Source organism: Ochotona curzoniae, unplaced genomic scaffold, assembly GCF_017591425.1.
Source record: "Ochotona curzoniae isolate NIBS_2020 unplaced genomic scaffold, NIBS_Ocur_1.0 contig_293, whole genome shotgun sequence".
Classification (NCBI taxonomy): domain Eukaryota; kingdom Metazoa; phylum Chordata; class Mammalia; order Lagomorpha; family Ochotonidae; genus Ochotona; species Ochotona curzoniae.
The window spans coordinates 2734243-2753314 of NW_024465655.1; the positions used below are offsets into that span (position 1 = coordinate 2734243).

General features: G+C 36.4%; 1 protein-coding gene and 1 long non-coding RNA gene across 2 annotated transcripts; both read right to left on the bottom strand.

Annotated features, from left to right (window-relative positions):
• Nucleotides 1–2996: 2996 nt before the first annotated feature.
• On the bottom strand, nucleotides 2997–10954 carry LOC121155645. Its single transcript, XR_005883694.1, has 4 exons — nucleotides 10887–10954; nucleotides 4878–4973; nucleotides 3612–3672; nucleotides 2997–3024 (listed from the first exon to the last, which is right to left on the bottom strand). It is a non-coding gene; the product is annotated as an uncharacterized LOC121155645 (long non-coding RNA).
• Nucleotides 10955–11227: 273 nt separating this feature from the next.
• On the bottom strand, nucleotides 11228–18825 carry LOC121155638 (melanoma inhibitory activity protein 2-like; the record flags this gene model as incomplete). Its single annotated transcript, XM_040979079.1, has 5 exons — nucleotides 11228–11350; nucleotides 13840–13875; nucleotides 14656–14716; nucleotides 16165–16266; nucleotides 18687–18825. Coding segments are annotated over 5 exons (461 nt in total), but the record flags the coding sequence as incomplete, so codon positions are not given.
• Between the last annotated feature and the right edge of the window lie 247 nt (nucleotides 18826–19072).

The window sequence follows — 19072 nt, forward strand, 5'->3', positions numbered from 1 at the left end:
GTGCTTTCCATCCAAAAAGATTACATATAAAAATCTTTCCCCAACACAAAATGACGTCATCATTTTTTCTGAAAAACTATGTCACAATGATCCTGTTATTAAAATCACCCAGTTTTTGAATGAATACTAATGCGGAAACAAAACTATTTCTGAATGTTTTGCATAATACTGTAACATATCTACTTGATAATTAGAAGGCAAAAAACTATATAGGCAACACACTACTAATATCAAAGACATGGTGCCAAAAATAAATAAATACAAAGTCACAGCCAATAGTTAAGACTTCTTTTACTCTTTTATCTGAATGGCAATGGAAGACTTATTCCATACACCTGTTGACGCCTCATCTGGCACACAGCCAGGCAGCCCAACTGAGGACCAGGTATCCTAAGTAGCATCTTTACTGCCACATGAACTGCCCACCTACTTCTGAGTCTACAGCTTATTCTCAAAGGTTAAGACAAATTTCAGCCAATGACTATATCAAACACTGAGCACTCACACCTATAAAGCCTTCTGAGAGGTCTGCTAAGGAAACAGGGACATCCGCTCACTAATGGAACTTGAAACTCAGGGTAAAGACACAAAGAATGATCACAGTAAGGGCTGCTGTTGTTGGGTGTTGAAGGCAAGCTGCCAGTAAAGACAGCCATGTCCCACTTTAGAGAACTTGGGTTCAGTTTACGGTTCCATCTCCTGGTTCTGGCTTCTTGAACAAGCAAACACTGGAAACTAGTGGCAATGGATTAAGCATCTGGATCCATTGCCACCTGCATGAAAGACATGGACTGAGTTCCAAACTGAGCTTCAGTAGTCTCAGAAAACTGCACAAGTAGATTAGCTTTCAGAGAACTAAACCAAATAATGACTTCACTTTTGCATGCCATTTCTCTCTCCCTGCCTCGTTCTTTTTCCACTTCTTTCTCCTTATCTTTCTCCACCTAATTGTTTCTCAAGACTTTATACTCATTTCACACGCATGTATAATGGAACAGTATTCACACATTAAAGTAAACTTTGTCTTTCACAATATTATGGAATTGGTGACCATTACGCTTACTTGTTATGTCAGTCGCCAAAAGACATCTATTCTTTCCCTAATTTTGCATAAAAATATGCAGAGTGCAACAAATACATTAAATATTTTGTTATTTCACTATCATTTATGGCTGAAGAACACTATCATTTATTCTTCTGAAGAACATTAATTTTCTAACTATTATAGATTGAATTATTCAATTAACGAAGGAAAGGTAAAGCATATGATTGTAAAGAAAATGGAAAGTATATAATTTTAAAAACTAAAACAAAAATAACAAAGTAGGAAGGAGAGAGGGAAAAGAATAATGTAGAAAGCATATTTTAAAAATCATGCATGTGAAATATATGACATTTCTTAACTTTGTGTATGTGAATAATACATTTTAAATGACCTCAGTAAAGAACAGTGTATTCACCGCAGACCATGAAAGAGACTACTATGCAAGTTTAAAGGAAATAAAGTTAATCCAAAAGGATGGAACAAGGAAGTGGTCAATGAAGAAAGTAACAGTTGAAATTACACAGGTAAAAAACTGGAAACAAAGCAAGTTTCATCAAATGTGTAGATACTTTCAAAGTTTTATTTAATGTTCTAGGAAAGACAGATTGACAGAGAGAAATGAACAGAGAACAAAAGATCTTCTATCCATGGTTTTGCTTCCTAAGAGGTACAGTGACCAGAGCTGAGCTGATCTGAAGCTAGCAGCTAGGAGCTTCCTCACAGTCCTCTATGTGGGTGCAGAGTCCCAAGGCACTGGGACAACCTCCACTGCTTTTCTAGGCCACAAGTAGGGAACATACTTTTTATATGTTTGAACACAAAGTCACACACACTAAACAAATATTCAATGCAAACTAATAGAAACTGTAAAAGAATCTGAATGATCATGTGTCCTTGGGTTGTTTTCTCATTTATAAAATCTGTAATGATAAAATCCAATTGCAGTTATTAAATGGATTTCATACCTATATGTACAAAATACTTTCAAGTACTTTGCCTAGTATAACAAGAATTTTAAAAAAAAAAAGCTTCTTCATCTTTAAAAATTAACATGCGTAAGTATTTAGAAAGTGGTGTGAAATGGTGAAGAAAACTGAATCTATAAAGATCCTAGCTAATTCACTAATGAATCTTCACTTGAACTCTTGAAATCAAAACAAACAGAATGTCAGAAAGGGGTGGGACCTGACATTCAATATACCACTCTCTCATTCTATGCTCCTCTCTGACTGCCCTAACATCTACAAGTCTTCACTGTCTTCACTGTAATAGCAATGGTAACACCAGTTAACACTGACTTCATGCTTATCAGTGTCAAGCACTTGACAAACATCCCTGAATGCTGTCTCCACCTCCCTGTGACAGGCACTCCCAGTGGACAGCTACTGTCAACAGCTCCATCTCTGCTCTTCCTTCTAACTGCTCAAACTTACAGCCACTTCACTTCCTCATCATGCAGTTCCTCTGCAGCACAGACAACTAGTTCCCCGGATGACCCTTTCCTTAATTCCTACCAACACTGAGAATCACTTAATAGAACCCTCAATTTTAGAACTAGAAAGGGCTTTAGCTAGCTCTTTTTCCAATCCAATTTGTTTGACAATTGAGTAAAATGATCCAGAGACCTTTCTGGCTCCTCTAGATAACAAGGGGCAATCCAATGTCCCAAAATGTAAATACATAAACATGAGCATATGCACCAAGTTTCTCTAACCCTCTTACCCTCTTCTAGGCTACTTTTGAGGAAGAAAAATGCTAAAAGAAGACTGTGGAAATAACCACCATTTGATAATGTATTATTTCTCCAAATGGAATGTAATACCACTATTGGTTTTTATATACTATCTTTTTCATAAATTTAACTCCCCAGCATTATCTTCCTGAAGGAAAAGCAGAATTTATTTTAAGAAATAGAAAAATCTTTAAGGCAATTTGAAACTTACCCAATTTTGGTGGGCTTTTTTCTTATAATGAATAACCTGAAAAACAGAATGCTTGAAAATTAGTTTTCTTAAACAAAAAGAACATCCTGTCTTTCACATAGGAAGTAACTCACAAGCTAAGAAATATTCCACACACATTTTGTGTCAGTAAAGACAACTTTATGCAAAATTTCATGGACACATCATCACTAAAAGCAGCTAAAATTTGTAATTCATACACTTTTAGTTTATGTTCCCTTGTCAGTAATCAGCCACAAAAGGAACTGTCAATGAACAGATAACTAGCCTGGCTGAATACGAGACCCAACTGGTGAGTTAGAATCTATTTTTATTTCTGCAATGTAATTCCTTTTACCAAAGACAGGAGGCATGGTGACATGAGATTTTTTTATTACATATTCTTTGAAGCACTGAGAACATGGAAATGACTGAATACCACATGTAACACTTCAAGAAAGACATAAAACTAGTAAAGGAATCACTTTTCCCTTTCCATTCTACATAAAGACACAGGTTACAATAAATATTTACACACACACCTAAACATGCACAACACACTCACACACTGAACACACACACACACACACACACACACACACACACACACACACACACACACTTACCCTTCCTTGGTAATAAACAGTGGTTCTTTGCACTCTTCCTTCAGTATCTTTGGCTTTTTTACTGTTTAGAAGATATAAATTTTCAATTATTCATATGTAATCACTGTAATAAAATAATATACTCTACTTTAAAAATATACATTACAACATCAAGAACACACTATTTCCTGGAACAAATAACAAAAACTGCACATGCTGAGAAATATCAAATAGAATTCTCATTTTTTCTTCATCTAATGTAAATTCTACTCATTAAACTTTCCTAAAACAATATTTCATACGGTATTGTAAGTACATGATGGAAGATTCATCCAGATATTCATAATGTTTAAGTGGCTATAGGAAATGAATTCTTTCCCTCACAAAATTACATATCTTATCAGACTACCCATATGGGACTGAAGCTGTGGCACCGAGGGCAACCTACATCACCTGATAACTATATGGATACCTGATAATCCTAGCTACTACTACACATACAATCCAGCACTGCGATAATGTGCTTGAAAAAGTAAAGGATGCTGGCTATCTGCTCATGCCCTTGTATCAACGGGGGAGTTCCAAAGGAAGCTTTTGGCTCCTGGTTTCAGACTGACCTAGCCTTGGGTGTGGTGACCATTTGGAGAGTTCATCAGCAAATGGAAGTGTCACTCTCTCTCATTCTGTGTGCTTGTGTGTGTATTCCTCTACCCCTACCTCCAGGTTCTATCTTTGTTCTGTCTTTCAAGTGAATAAATCAAAAAGAAATCAGCTACTTCCTTCATTAAAATAAGACCCAACCCAACCTTACACTTCCTGACATATAATGAAGTACTCCAAGTATGCAAATACAGCTGAATCTTACCCTTTGTCTTTAGGCTTTTCAGTATCCCCTTTGGCCAAGAAAGGAAAGCTCCAAGGTAAAAACTAAACTTACTCTCTTATAAACCTATACAAATAATACTAATTATGGCTCATACATTCCTTTATAACATAACTGCTGGATTCCTTCATGTCCTACACATTATTCTCCATTGGAACTAAAGAGTAAAAACGAAATAAGTGTCTATTCATAAATTCCTTGATGTAATAGGTAAGACTGATCCATATTCAAACATGAGATTAAAAATCACATGCATAAGGGTATTGTTTTTCCTTTTAAGGTTTTGTATGGAATTTCATAACAAGAACTTGGAATTTAAAAGTAGCAAAATATGCTCCTTATATTAGGCTGCTTAAATATTTTTCTGGCTATTCTCCAGGACACAAAAGAAAAAGCATTAATACCAATATAAGTCAACTCCTCTTGTAGATTTGAAATTTGCATCAACAATTGAGATGGTTTTTTCCTCTATGTGGCAGTGTTCCTCGATCAGCAGGTTCCTTAAAGCAAAAGTGAAAATTTATAAAACATTCAAGGCATGTCATTAAGACTTATAGTGTTTTAACTGTATCAAAACTGGAGTCTCCCATAAAAAAATATCCACAATTACAACTGCAAACACAACATGAAAAACTAATATGCACGCATTTCTGATGTAGAATTAACATTACACACTCAAATTTCAAAGCAACATCTCTTAAAATAATCCTGCTATCACAACAGTCTCCAGAGTTTTGTGAATGAATTTGGCACAGAAATAAGATTGAAAAGGTAAAAAAAAAATGAATATAACAGATAACTTCTAGATAACAGACTCAAATCAGCATTAGACATCAGCAAAACCACAAAGACATACAGGAGGAATCAAGAGTGATCCTGACAACCTCTTAACAGGAAGACAAATGCACAAAGCAGGGGTTGGGGGAGACCCCAAAGTGGAGCAGGTGGACAGGAGAAGGCTTGTATACCAACCCTGGAGACTCCTGGATCCTCACCAAGGACTACCAGTATAGGCACCAAGAGCTATATCCCAACTGCCAAAGAGACCACGGGGAATTGGACTGCCTTCGTAGGGCAATAACTCCATCCTCACAGGCCAAGATCTCCCACATGGGATGGAAGATGCCCAGATCCTTCCTCACTGGATCTAATGTCATTGGAACAATAGCCAGGAGCCCTAAGCAGTCCGCAGAAAGAGAAGAATAGTAAATGCCCTTCAAACCTCAAGAAGGGAGCTTTCTCTGCTCCTTACTTAGTTCCAGCTTTGGATCCCCATCCTCTCTTGCAATGATCATCAAGATCGCTCTGGAGCTACTTCCCCCCAAAATTAGATTAGATAGTCAGAGAAAAACAAGGAAAGCTTAGAACCAGACAGGAAAAGGTCAGCTAGGACTCGCATATACCTTACTAGGTAGGACACAAAGATAAGTTACTCCTCACTAAGGTATTGAAGATTTCTCTGTACACCCCTCCTAAAAGTGTTCTGTACCTCAACTGTTGACATATGGCTTGTTAGAGTTATAAGCCAGTTTAGACTATCTAAAATCTGCCAAGTTCAGTAAAAATTATGCTTCAACACTATAAACTGCTAAATACTAAAATGAAAATAGACATGAGACAGCTGAATAGTACCCTATAGCCATTTTAAGGTGTATAGCAGCCAGCTGTGTATAAACTAAAATAGAAATGTCAATGAAGTAATCACAGGATGTGGTTAAAAACCTGCATCTTCTAACATACTGGTTACTCAATACCATGTCAATTAACTCCATAATGTTGTAAATTATTGTTATTATGCTGTGTCTTTAATTGATCGGGATGATATTCTGCCAGCTCTACGTTCTGACGAGAGATGGTCTCCCCAAGAAACTGTTGAATTTATATGGACAATAAGATGCTGGACTCTATATGCATGGTACATGCTTGCAATGAAAGAATCTTGACTGGATTTTTCTATTACTGCAAAATGGTGGAGGAATCCACCCTGGGGAAGGGTATGTGTATGTGGAGGGGTTAGGGGTATCCCAGAGCCTTAGAAATTGTGTCACAAAATGAAATGCAATTTAAAAAGGTAAAATAAATGAAATAGCTCATATAAATACTATTTACCCAGACTCCTATATTAAGCAGCATTATATTTAATACATAGGAGTCAGCCACAACAAACCATGTTTAAGTCATTTCAGATTGGTGGTTAATGATGTGGGAATCCCACATGCAGATCCTCAGCCAGGCGCAAGGCTGGCTGCTGCAGGTATGTGAAGCATCAACCAGCAGATGCAAGGTTCCTCTCCCTCTCTCTAATGCTGATTTTCAAATAAGTAAATGAATAAAACTTTTTAAATCAGTTTTAAGTCTTGAGTTGGGTTCTGGTTCAAATCAGAAAGAAGCAAAATCATACTGTAACCAAAGTAAATTTTGCTAGTAGTATAATAGGTACTGCCTGTTTCTATTAGTGTGCATACTACTTGCAATAGTATGTACTTATAGAGCCCTGAGATTTTAACATAAGCTGCTCATACGCCTTGCAGATACTCATATTAATGACTAAATCAGCTCTGCAAGGAGGGTACCTGATATCTGAGATGCCTAGTACCCAAACGGGAGACCAGGATGAAGCTTGTGTGCTCTGCCCCAGCCCTGACTGTTTCAGCTATCCTAGGAGGAAAACAGTAAACAGATCTCTGTCTGGGAGAAGCTCTGTGGCCTTGCAGACTTTTGTGGAATGAACCAGCATCTAGTTCATTTTCCTTTGTCTCTTTTGATAAATTTCTTTGTCTTTCTCTCAGTAATTCTGTGTTCCCTGGTGTCTAACTTTAGAGCATAAAAGGAATTAAGAAAATATTTTATCAGTGAAAAAATCCTGAAGTGTTAAATGGTGTATCATTACTTCTAAGGAAAACACAAGGCAACATTTCCGCTAGTTTATAACAAAACACTTTCATCAGTCAACCAATACTTACTATATTCTAGGTTTGCTTTAGTTTTGATTCATTTAATATAGTATTATTGACTTATTAACATTGGGCTCAGAGTCGATAGCACTGTAATTAATGCCAAAACAAAATTTATCTGACACAAATACATTCTCTTTAAAAAAGAAAAACCATAGTATCCTGCTTACGCGTAGGACAGTGCAAGACATTTCAGTACTATGCTTGGGCATCACAGTAAGTAGCTAATTAACTAACGACCACCAAAATGTGGCACAATACATACTGTGTATTAGACACTTGCTTATACAATGAGAACTGAAACTTATTTCGCCCTGCTCAATCTCAGCTGGAAATGTATGCTTAATAAATCACGAGTTAGCAGTGATGTTATATTACAAATGTTACCAAGCAGAAATTTTTTTTTTTAAAACAGAAAGTAAAAATTAGCCAGGAATACCCTTCATTAATTTACTAATGAAGCATCAAACTGTTGTATTTTATTGCCCTTTATGATAAAAAACACAAGCTACAGAAATAGTTCATAATTGAAATTTCTGCGGCTGGCACTGTGGTATATAGTATGTTAAGCCTCTGCCTGTGACACCAGCATTCCATACGGGTGCTTGTTTAAGACCTGGCTGCTCCCAGGTCTCCAACAAAGCTCCCTGCTAATGCAGCCTGGAAAGCAGCACAAGAGTACTTAGGTAGATGGGCTCCTGCACCCAACTGGGAGCTCTGAAAGCAGCTCTGGGTTTCTGATTTCAGTCTCACATGTATTCAGGCTTGCATAGCTTTAGACACGAACAGGAGAACACCATTCACTCATGATGTTTACCTTAAATGTGAAAATGCTTTTAAAAAAGAATCACAGGACAATAAGGGCAACAAACAAAAATGATAAGGGCTATGAAAAAAATATAAAAGATAGAATAGGGAAAGGGGTTTCACATGTTTTAATTAGGTAGCCAGGGAATGATTCTTTGAAGGCAACAATGCAAATGGTAAGAGCTCATGAAGCTACTGGAATGGCTCAGGTATAAGTGGTAATGGATTACACCAGAATAATAGTGGGGAGTGTGGAGAAAAACAGTCTGTAAACCAACCAAATGGGAAAAAAAAAGATTCTTTGCACGATATACAACAGATAGTGGAATAACATTCAAGATTTACTGAGAGCTTCAGATACTCAAACTACAGTCAAACAAACAACTCCATTAAGAAATGGATGAAGGACATGAGCAGGAATTTGTCAAGAGGATAAATTCAAATGGCTGGCAGACTTATGAAAAAGCACTCAGGCTCCATAGCCATTAGAGAAATGCAAACCACACTGAGGTCCCACCTCACTCCAGTGAGAAAGACCCACACACAGAAATCTACTAATATCACCTCTCATAGGAATGAGGGAAAAGGCACACCTGCTCCACATTGGTGGGAAGAGTACCTTGTCCAGCCACTATGGAAATCAGTATGGAGAGTGCTTTGCCAAGTGGAAACCGATCTGCCACATGATTGAGTATCCCGCTTCGGGGAATATATCCACAGGAATTGAAATCTGAATATGAGAAAGTGGCCTGCATACCTATATTTACAGCAGCACAATCCACGATAGCAAAGAAATGCAAACAATCCAGATATCCTTTTAAAAGTGGAATTGGTTATGCAAAACAAAAACAACGTGGTGCTTCTACTTTTTGGAATATCGCACAACAACTATAACAATGAACTTGAGCCATTTGTACCAATCTGCCATTTGTAAATACATACTATTATGATAGGTGCAATAGGCCAGTCTACCCCCAAAATAAATAATATGTTTCTCTGATGAGAAACACTCACACAAAATACAAAAGAGAATAGAAATATGGGTAAAAAAGTATATACATATATTCTCATAGATAAATTTTACAATGGAGGATAGCACACCAGTAATGTAAGATATGTTTTGGTTTGCGTCTCTACTCCCAACTGAAAGGAGGACTCCAAGTAAGGCTGTCAAGTACACCTTGACAGTCTGATACTAGATTCTATATCAATAGTTATACCTACAATCCCATGATACACTTCAATAACAAATGATGCACTCATGACTGTTGCTAAAGTGTAATACTATTATAATATAGGAGAAAATGGTATGGGGGAGAATAAGGAGAGAGGAAGGAGGGCGGCTCTGGGAATCTCCAAATAAACACATAAAAAGAGAACAGAAACCACAAAAATGGTCAAAATACATTTATAAAATGAGTAAAAATGTTATTATTTGCCTCCCTGAATTCAATCAATCTTATTTTCAAAGAAGAAAGGCTAATGATTAATGATAGCTCATTGGTGGTGGAGGCAGGATCAAATCATATCATCTAGAAGATAGTTGCACCTAAAGAGAGGTTGTAGGTCACTGAACAGTTGCCAAAACAAGACAGGTCTGTAGAGAGAGCAGGTTATAGAAGCAGAGTGTCTCCAGTCTCTCTCTGATTCCTGGCCCACTCCATGATAAATGGTCTTTCTACTGTTCTCCACCATCACCAAGCCAGAACCCATGAGGCCACTCAATTTTGGACAGTGTATTTCCACCCCATTAGGCAAAATAAATCTTCTTTAATAAGAAGTTCCTCTCTAGCATTTTAAATGTCATAAAGCGCTGATGTCAAGTATAGCTTGAGGAGTCACCCTGATCAACTAGACAAATGAATCTTTAACTAAGACATAGAATACCTGAGCAGGAGCAATCAGCACAAAGGAGAAGTGTCAGCTTTATACATATTAGAGGTGGATGCACGCAAAATTGAATGGAACTGAATCCCTTGACCCAGTCAGATAGCATCAATTATGATCTAATTTAAGGTGATCTTACACTGAGGAGTCACATGATAATGATACATGATTTGTGTAATAGCTTAGAATGTCTAATATTACTTTCAACACTTTCTTGAGGAAAGTATTTAAGAACAAATAATATTTTATAAATGAATCATGAATTGTGAATATCCAGTGATCACAGCGACTGAACATGAAATATATGCTTAGGCTTTGAATTCTAGCTTTCTTGCCATCCAGTGCAGCTTGTCATATAATCCTTGTCACTGGTGACATTTTATTTTATTTTCTTTATACATTTCAGTCATTATCGTAAGTTTTTCCTGAAGCTTCTTCATTTTTGCCTTTTTCACTGCAAAGATACTTGTTCAGTCTGGAGATTTAAGCATGATTCTTAATTAGTAATCCTAGACTAGATGACTAGCTCAGTTCATATTAAATACTGAAAAACATAAAAGCATACATAAAAATCTGTGAAGTTTCTTTCAAATTATATGTCAGTGACCTAAGTATTTAAAACAAGGGTCAAAATGAGTAAATACTTCACAGTGAAACATGCTGGATTCACTGAAATTTCATTATTTATCCCTATAATATTACCTAATTAAGAAAGTAACAATAAAAGAGCTGAAAGTTGTTAAGTGTTACCACTAAGAAACTTACTTTTTGCTTTTATATACATTTTCTTTCTTAAAGTTATGGAGTTCTCTCTCGGCAAACCGAGCTGCCCACTGAAAAATAACAAAAGATGGAGAAACATGCAGACAAATGTTAGATGAAAATGAGCATGAACATTCCAGAGCATACACATATCACTGTCAATGTATGCATCCACTATAACGAAATGCAGATAAAACATTTTGAATTGAAGGATCTTTTAGAAAAGGAAATATTTCAGGTAAGCAGATGACATGGGCCTAAAACTGGAGATGACTTGTGCACTTGCCAATGAATGCTGCTCTCTGATGTGAGATGGAGGACTGTTTGATTAGTCAAGTAATATGCTAAGGGCAATGTGGGAGGATGCAAGCCTCAGGCAACTGCAACACAGACTCAGAATCATTACACATGGCAGCTTTGCATAGTTGCCTCAAGGCCATCATCTCTACAGAAAATTCACTATGATTCTGTGAAACCATAAAGGTCTAAAACAGTTCAGCAGCATGTGGCTAAATGCTATTTTTTTAAACATAGATGAAATTATCAATGCATGTTGCCCTTCCAGTAAGTTCATGGCGCTGCATAAATCATATCCCATTTTATTCAGTAAGAGGTAAAGATAAAATCAAATGTTACAGAGAACAAAGCTTGCACAACCTAGTGAATATCAACAGCATGCAATAATCACAACTATTCATGTGGAAAGGTTAACCTCATTCTGAGAGATCTCCAGATGATTTGCAATCATTTTGTGAAATTTCGGACTGGGAAAACCATATGATTCACTAGGCTTATCACATAAGCATAGGTAAAGTCACTTAATTTATAATTTATTACAAAGAAAAAGAAGTTAGTCTGCATTTTTAAAAAATAAAAGTAATTACTCTGATATTTATTAAAAACTGAACTGCATGGCAGAAATAGCTTGGACAAAGAGTAAACCACATAAATATTTACAAAATGAATCAGTTATTTGCAAACCTTGCCATCATACAAAAATGCTTGTGTGTGAATATTATTCCTACATATAACAAATTTTTACTAAGAAATTATGCCAAGATAATCACTAAAATAAACTATTGAAATATTGATATGTGGAACCAAAATTATTTGAAATTATAAGGGAAAGAATGAAAAAACAAACAGGTTAATTAAACATGACTTTTTAAAATAAATTATGAAATATTTGTTTCAAAAAATACCTGTAACACATTAAGAAATAAGGCTACAAAGTTGGGCTCTTTGCCGTGGTCCATGCCCACAATGATGGACATATGATTGTTTATGTATTATGTATTATGGTAATAATATAGGGGAACCCAGTAGGGAAGGTAACTTGGGGAAGGAGTAAGGAAAATCCCAGGGACTATGGAATTGTAGCATAAAGTGATAATAATAATAATGAAAACAGTTTTAGAAAGGCAAAAATATACCTGTAACACATTAAGAAATAAGGCTACAAAGATAGGATATAATGTACTCCACTTTTTGTGAAATGCTCATATGAGCTTTTGGTAATCTTTATGGCACCACAGGACTAGAGCCAACATCCCATAACAGAGTGCTTGGTTCAAGTCACAGTTACTCTAAGTGTCATACAGAGCTTCCTGCCAACGTGATCTAGAGGCGAGGAATGATGGCTCATTGCAACCACACAGGAGATTGCATGGGGAGTTCCTAGATCCTGGATACAATCAGATCTGGACACATTCTGTGGCCATTTTGGACAGTTAACCGGCCGATGGAAGAATGTTCAATGTCTCTCTCTGCATTCCCCTCTATCATTCAAATAAGTAAACAAATCTTAGAAATATTTTGAAAATGTGTGTAAATACATGCTTTGTACATCATCTGAATTTGGGTTGCCATATTCATTTATATGGGGAGGCAGATCGATGGAATAAACTCCTTTACTCTGCTTCACTTCCCAAATCCAACATGAGCTGGAACTGGGCCAGGGCAAAGATGGAAGTAAGGAAATTGAAGGAGCTGCAGTTAGAGCAGTTCAACCGAAATACCCTGTATGCGATGGAGGCATTCTAGCTGGCATCCAAAATGCTAGGTCAGACAACTGCCCTGGTCTGAACTTTCAGTAAGTACATGCTATTTCTATTGGATGTGGCAAATACTGCTTCATTGAGATCTAGAGGGCACACTTTCTATGTCTTTTAACATAAAGTCACACACACCAAATAATAAAATCAAAGTAAAGTGATAGAAAATATACAAGACTTAGGCTCGGAAAGATCAGGATTGCAATCTCTGCTTTTCACTTCCTAATAACGTGACCTTGGGCTGTTGTCTCATCTATAAAATCTGTAACAATAAAATCTACTTCACAGTTATTAAGTAGACTTAATGGATGTTATTTCACAATATTTTCAAGTATAGTGCCTAAAACATCAAAAGGCACAAAAGTAGCCTCCTCCTCTGTGTCAGGGACTCCCCAAAAGACATCTCATAACTTCATGCAGTTTCTCTGCAGCACAGACCAGTGTTCACAATCACACACTTCTTAATACGTAGTGAGTAATTCAATAAATATTTAAAGAACTCTGAATTTTAGAAGTAGAAGGGGCTTAGTTAGCACTTTATCCACCCCATTGTTTACAAATGATTAAAATGACTCAGAGAACTTTTTTTCTTTCATAAATAACAAGGGGCAATCCAATGCCCCAACAATGTGAATCTGTGACCATGATATCTGTATATGCACATCACATCCTTCTGACCCTTGCGGACAGTATAGGTTCCTTTCAAAATAACAATGCGTTAAAACCAGACTGTATGGAATGGTCAAAGTGTTTATTATCACAAGAAGAGTAATTAAAATAAAGTGATCCTTTTACATAGCAATTTATTTTCTTCAATTTAGTTGCTCAGTATTATCTTCTAGAAGTAAAATCATAACTTGATTGATAAAAGTTAAAAAGCTTTAAGGGAATTTGAAACTTACCCAAGTATCATTTGCATTTTTCTTCAAATAAATAATCTGAAAAACAGAATATTTTAAATGTATACTTTTCTTATATAAAAACGTACCTATCATTTGCTTAGGAAATAACTCAAAAAGTCAAAACTATTTCAAACATCACTAACATCACTAACAATAATATTGATGCAAATTTTCATGTACACATCACATATTATAGGAATATGTGAAGACAATTAAAATATAAGTAATACACTTCCACTTTAGGTTCTTCAGTCAATAATTTTCATTTGTGAAATCTAATGTACTTTTAAAACAAGGCAGGAGACATGATACCTAAGAAGTCTTGTGTCAAGCTCTTTGAAATCCTGAAACTGTTGAAATGTCTTAGCCACATGTGACATTCTAAACAAAAGTGTGCAACGGATGGAGAAATTCATTTTCTCTTTCAATTCAATTTCAACACTCAGGTGTTAGGACCTACATCTATGCATGTGCTTGCACACACATACACACATACCTAAACATGATTATAAAGAATGGTACATGCATGCACATGTGCACACACACACCTGTACTTGACACACACCCCTGTACCTGATGATAAAGAGTGGTACACACATGCTCATACATGCACACACATGTGTCATACGTGGTAATACTGAATGTTCCACAGAGACACACACCTATACCTGTTAACAATTAATGGTACATACATGTACGTGTTTACACACATACTTGTTCCTGGTTAATAATGAATGGTACATGCATTCATGTACACACACCTGCACCTGGTAATAATGAATGGTACACACATGTGCATGCACACATCACACACACCTGTATTTGAAAGTAATCGATTGTTCTTTCCAATTCTTGTTCAAGGACTTTGATTCTCCAGCTAGGAAGAAAAATTATTTTGACATTAATGTATAAGCACAATACACAGGGCACTCATAAAACATTATTTACATCAAGAGTTTTCTATTCTAGGGGGCAAAACTCCCCAAACTATACATATTGAGAAATAAACATGAGGAACTATCACGTTCTTTAAAAAGCATGATCTGATGTTAATATTCTAGTATTTAGGCACTCCTGAAACAAAGATCATCCCAAGATTTAGACTGTGTGTATATCTGCTTTAAGTATGATCATGGGAGGCTTATTCAGACATCTGACATCTTAATGTGATCATAGGAAGTCAATGTCCTCTATTTGGCAAATGTTATTCATTACCTTTGCAAGATTAAAGTGATGGGGACAGCACTGTGACAAGGTGGTTAAAGGCTGCTATCGCATCACCCACATCTTGCATGGGCACTCATTTAAGTTCCAGCTGCCCCACATTATCAAGCTCCCTGCTAATGTGCCTGGGAACGCAGAGAAAAATGGCCTGCGTGTTTGGGCCCATGTAGGAGACCCACAGCAAGCTACTGGCTCCTTGTTTCATACTGTCCCACCCACAGCTGTGGTCATTGAGAATGAGTCAGCAGATAAAAGCTTCATTCATTCATTTTCTCTAATTGTTCCTTGCTCCATGTTTCTCATCTTTCTGTTTGCTGCCTTTCAAACACATGAATCAATTAAAAAGACTAACAAGCTAAATCAGATAAAGTCCAACTTTGCTTTTTGTGTGATGCACAACTATTCATGTACAGCTGAACCTTGCCTTTTGTCTATAGCTTTTACATTATTTCCTTGGGTCAACTGAAGGAGGATCCAAGGTTAAAGCTGGACTTAAAGTCTTGTAAACAAAGCTGGCTCAGTGGCAAAATGGGATAAATCTATGTTTGAGGCACCATAATCTCATATAGGCACCCCATTCAGATTACAGGAGCTCTACTTCTGGTCATGTGGCCAAGCTAATCTCTTTTATCTGTCTTTCTGTACCTCTAACTTTCAAATAAAATAAATACATGAAAAGAGACTTTTAAACAGCCTAGTGTGATGGCTAAATCTTCACCTTGCAAATCATAGGGATCCTATATGGGCACCAGTTCCTATCTCAGCTGCTCCACTTCCCATCCAGCTCCCTACTTGTGGCCTGGAAAAGGAGGGTGGCTCAAATCCTCGGGACCCTACAACCATGTGGAAGACCTAGAAAGCTCTTGGATTTGGATCAGCTCAGCTCTGGCTATTGCAGCCACTTGAGTGATCCAGCCAATGAAAGATCTTTTCTCCTTCTATCTCCTCTCTGTAAATCTGCCTTTCCAAGAAAATGGAATAAATTTTTTAAAAAATCTCATATACCTATCCAAGTAATATTAACTGTGCATTTTCTCTGATTTTTTCTCGTGGTGAGCTTTTAGCTACTCTCCAACCCACAAAAGAAAAAGCATTTAATACCGATAGACGTTGATCGCTTCTGTTTCACACTTAAGAGTATCATCCACTTTGAAAAGATGATCTTCCTTCCTTAGTTGGCAATTTTCCTCTGTCATTAATTCCCTTAAGCAAAATATTACATATTTCCCTTAATAACACATGATAAAACAATGAACTTTATTGCTTAACTATATCAAAATTGGTGATTCGCAAAAGTATTTTCGTACTTATCATTACAAACACAACATAAAACTGCTATATAAACATTCCTGGTGTAGTATTTAACATTATAAATTCAAATTTTAATGCAAACCATCTAAAATACTACTGCTATCACAACAGATGCCAAAGTTTTATGTAGGAATTTTATGTAGAAATTAGATTTAAAAGGTAAAAAAATGAAATTATGAGAAGGCATAACATTTATCCAGACTTCCTATATAAAGCAGCATTATATTTGTTACACAGCAGTCAGCCACAACAAACCATGTTTCAGTCATTTTAGATTGGTGGTTAATGATGTGGGAATCCCACATGCAGATCCTCAGCCAGGCACAGCACTGGCTGCTGCAGGAATGTGCAGTATCAACCAGCAGATGCAAGGTTCCTCTCCATCTCTCTAATGCCGATTTTCAAATAAGAAAATGAATCATTTTAAATCAGTTTTAAGTCTTGAGTTGGCTTTTGGGTCTGATCAGAAAGTAACAAAATCATACTACACCTGAAGTAAATTATGTTAGTAGTATAATCAGTACTATTTTTATTAGTGTGCATACTTCTTGCAATGATAAGTGGCTTTTGAAGCCCTGAGATTGTACCAGAATCTATACTTAGGACTTACATGTAATGATCTTGCTTAAAGACTGAGACAGCACGACAAAAATTTTACAATCCACTAAACAATGTATATATGCATTGTTAATGATGTATATATATATATATATATGAATCCAAGAAACTAAGTCAGGTCTTATATCATGATAAATGCAAATAAATTCTTTTTTTTTCTTTATATACATTTTATTTCTTATTTTGTTTACACAGTCGATTAGGATGGGAAGTGTCCTGGATTAGGGAAAAGTAGATCAGACCATGGTTTCAAAATTTTTCTACTTTCTGTGTCTTGGAAAACAGGGAGTGGGAGGGAAGTGACACCCATACTCTCAACTGCTTCAGTACCTGGGGATGGGGAATGGCCCTCCAATGCCATCCTAGGGTCCCCAGTGTGGCACAGGCTCACAGGGTTCTGCTCCCTATTTACTAGGGAAATGCCAATAAAAACCACATTACCATTCCAGCAAATACCAGTGAGAATGGACTACATTTGTCAATCTATTAATATGGCTGGCATGGATGTGGGAAGAATGGTACCCTGTCTCACCGTTGGTGGGAATGCAACCTAGTGCCACCACTTTGTCAGTCAGTATGGAGAGTATTAGGACAACTGAAAGTGAATCTACCATATTGTACAGCTAGTCCAGTACTGAAAAAAAAATCCAAATAATGTGAAAACTGCATATGAAAAAGTGACCTGCAACTTTATAGCAGCATGATCCACACAAGCGAAGGCATGGAAACAACCCAGATGCCTTTCAAAAGATGGATAAAGAAATGCTAGCAGATCTACTACATGGAATAATACTCAGACACCGAAATGAATCAATTCTACCATTTGCTGCAAAATGGTCCCAGCTAGAGACCATTATTCTCAGTGAAGTCAATCCCCAAAGAACAAACATCACATATTCTCTCTGATATGTCAACCTGCACGCAAAATCCCAGATCAATATTTAGGCAAACATGTACATACATATATTTATCATTAAAGATACTTTCCAATATGCACCTCTTCTCCCTAGTAAGAGGACTCACAATGAAAATGTTAAATACATTTTGACCATAGCATACGAGATTTTCTAGCATTGTCTATACCTACAAAGCCAAGATATACTTAAATAGAAGAGTCATAGACTTGTGATTGTTGCTATAGGACACTACTGTTATAATACAGTAGTTCAGAATGAGGTATGAAGCGGGAATCTCTGTGCCTATGGAACAGTATTATGAAAATACACATAATTGGACATAGGTATCATGTCACCAGGTAATTTACACCTTTGGATCCACCCCTATATATACTGTCTGACCCAAACAACAGTGTGCAGTGCATGACTGTGATTGGATCCAGATGCAGGGCTCACAGTGATTCTTTGATACCACACTATCCATCTATGTTGCATGAAAGTTTCTTTATATCAGAAAAAGCACATGTTCCTTTTGGTACTGGCTTATTTGCAGTGAGCATAATGGTCAATGGTTTGGGACCATTTTGTTGCAGATGGTAGAATTTCAGCCTTTCCAAAGGGTGAGTAGTATTCCACCATAAAAAAAAAAATGAATGAGCAAATCAATTTTTTTGCAAATCTAATCACAAATTAGAAACATTCAGTAATCACAGAAATTTGAGCATGTAATATATGACTCTGCTTTCAAAGGCTATTTTACTTTTCATCCAATGGAGCTGGCAATATGATTTTTATTACCTGCAAGTCGTTATGTCATTTCCTTGATATACTTCAGTCCTTATTGGGACTTCCTGTGGATGTGTCCCAATTTCATTTCCAAATCGTGTCCCTTCTGACTTCATAGGTATTTCTTCACTCTGATGATTTTCAATATGTTCTAAAGGAAATTTTAGGTCATAGCACAAGGAATATTTTAAGTTACATACTAACATCTGAAGACAGAAGTTACCAAATTAATAAGTTAATAACAAAATTAACAAAATTAAACTGGCTCCAATGATAGAATATCTAATGCTTGTCAATAGTTTAAAGATCTAGGTCTACTATTCTAAATATTGTCTCATATTTTTGTATACAATCCTCAAAAACTTCATTCAATCTAGCATCTATTATTCAACTTAGAA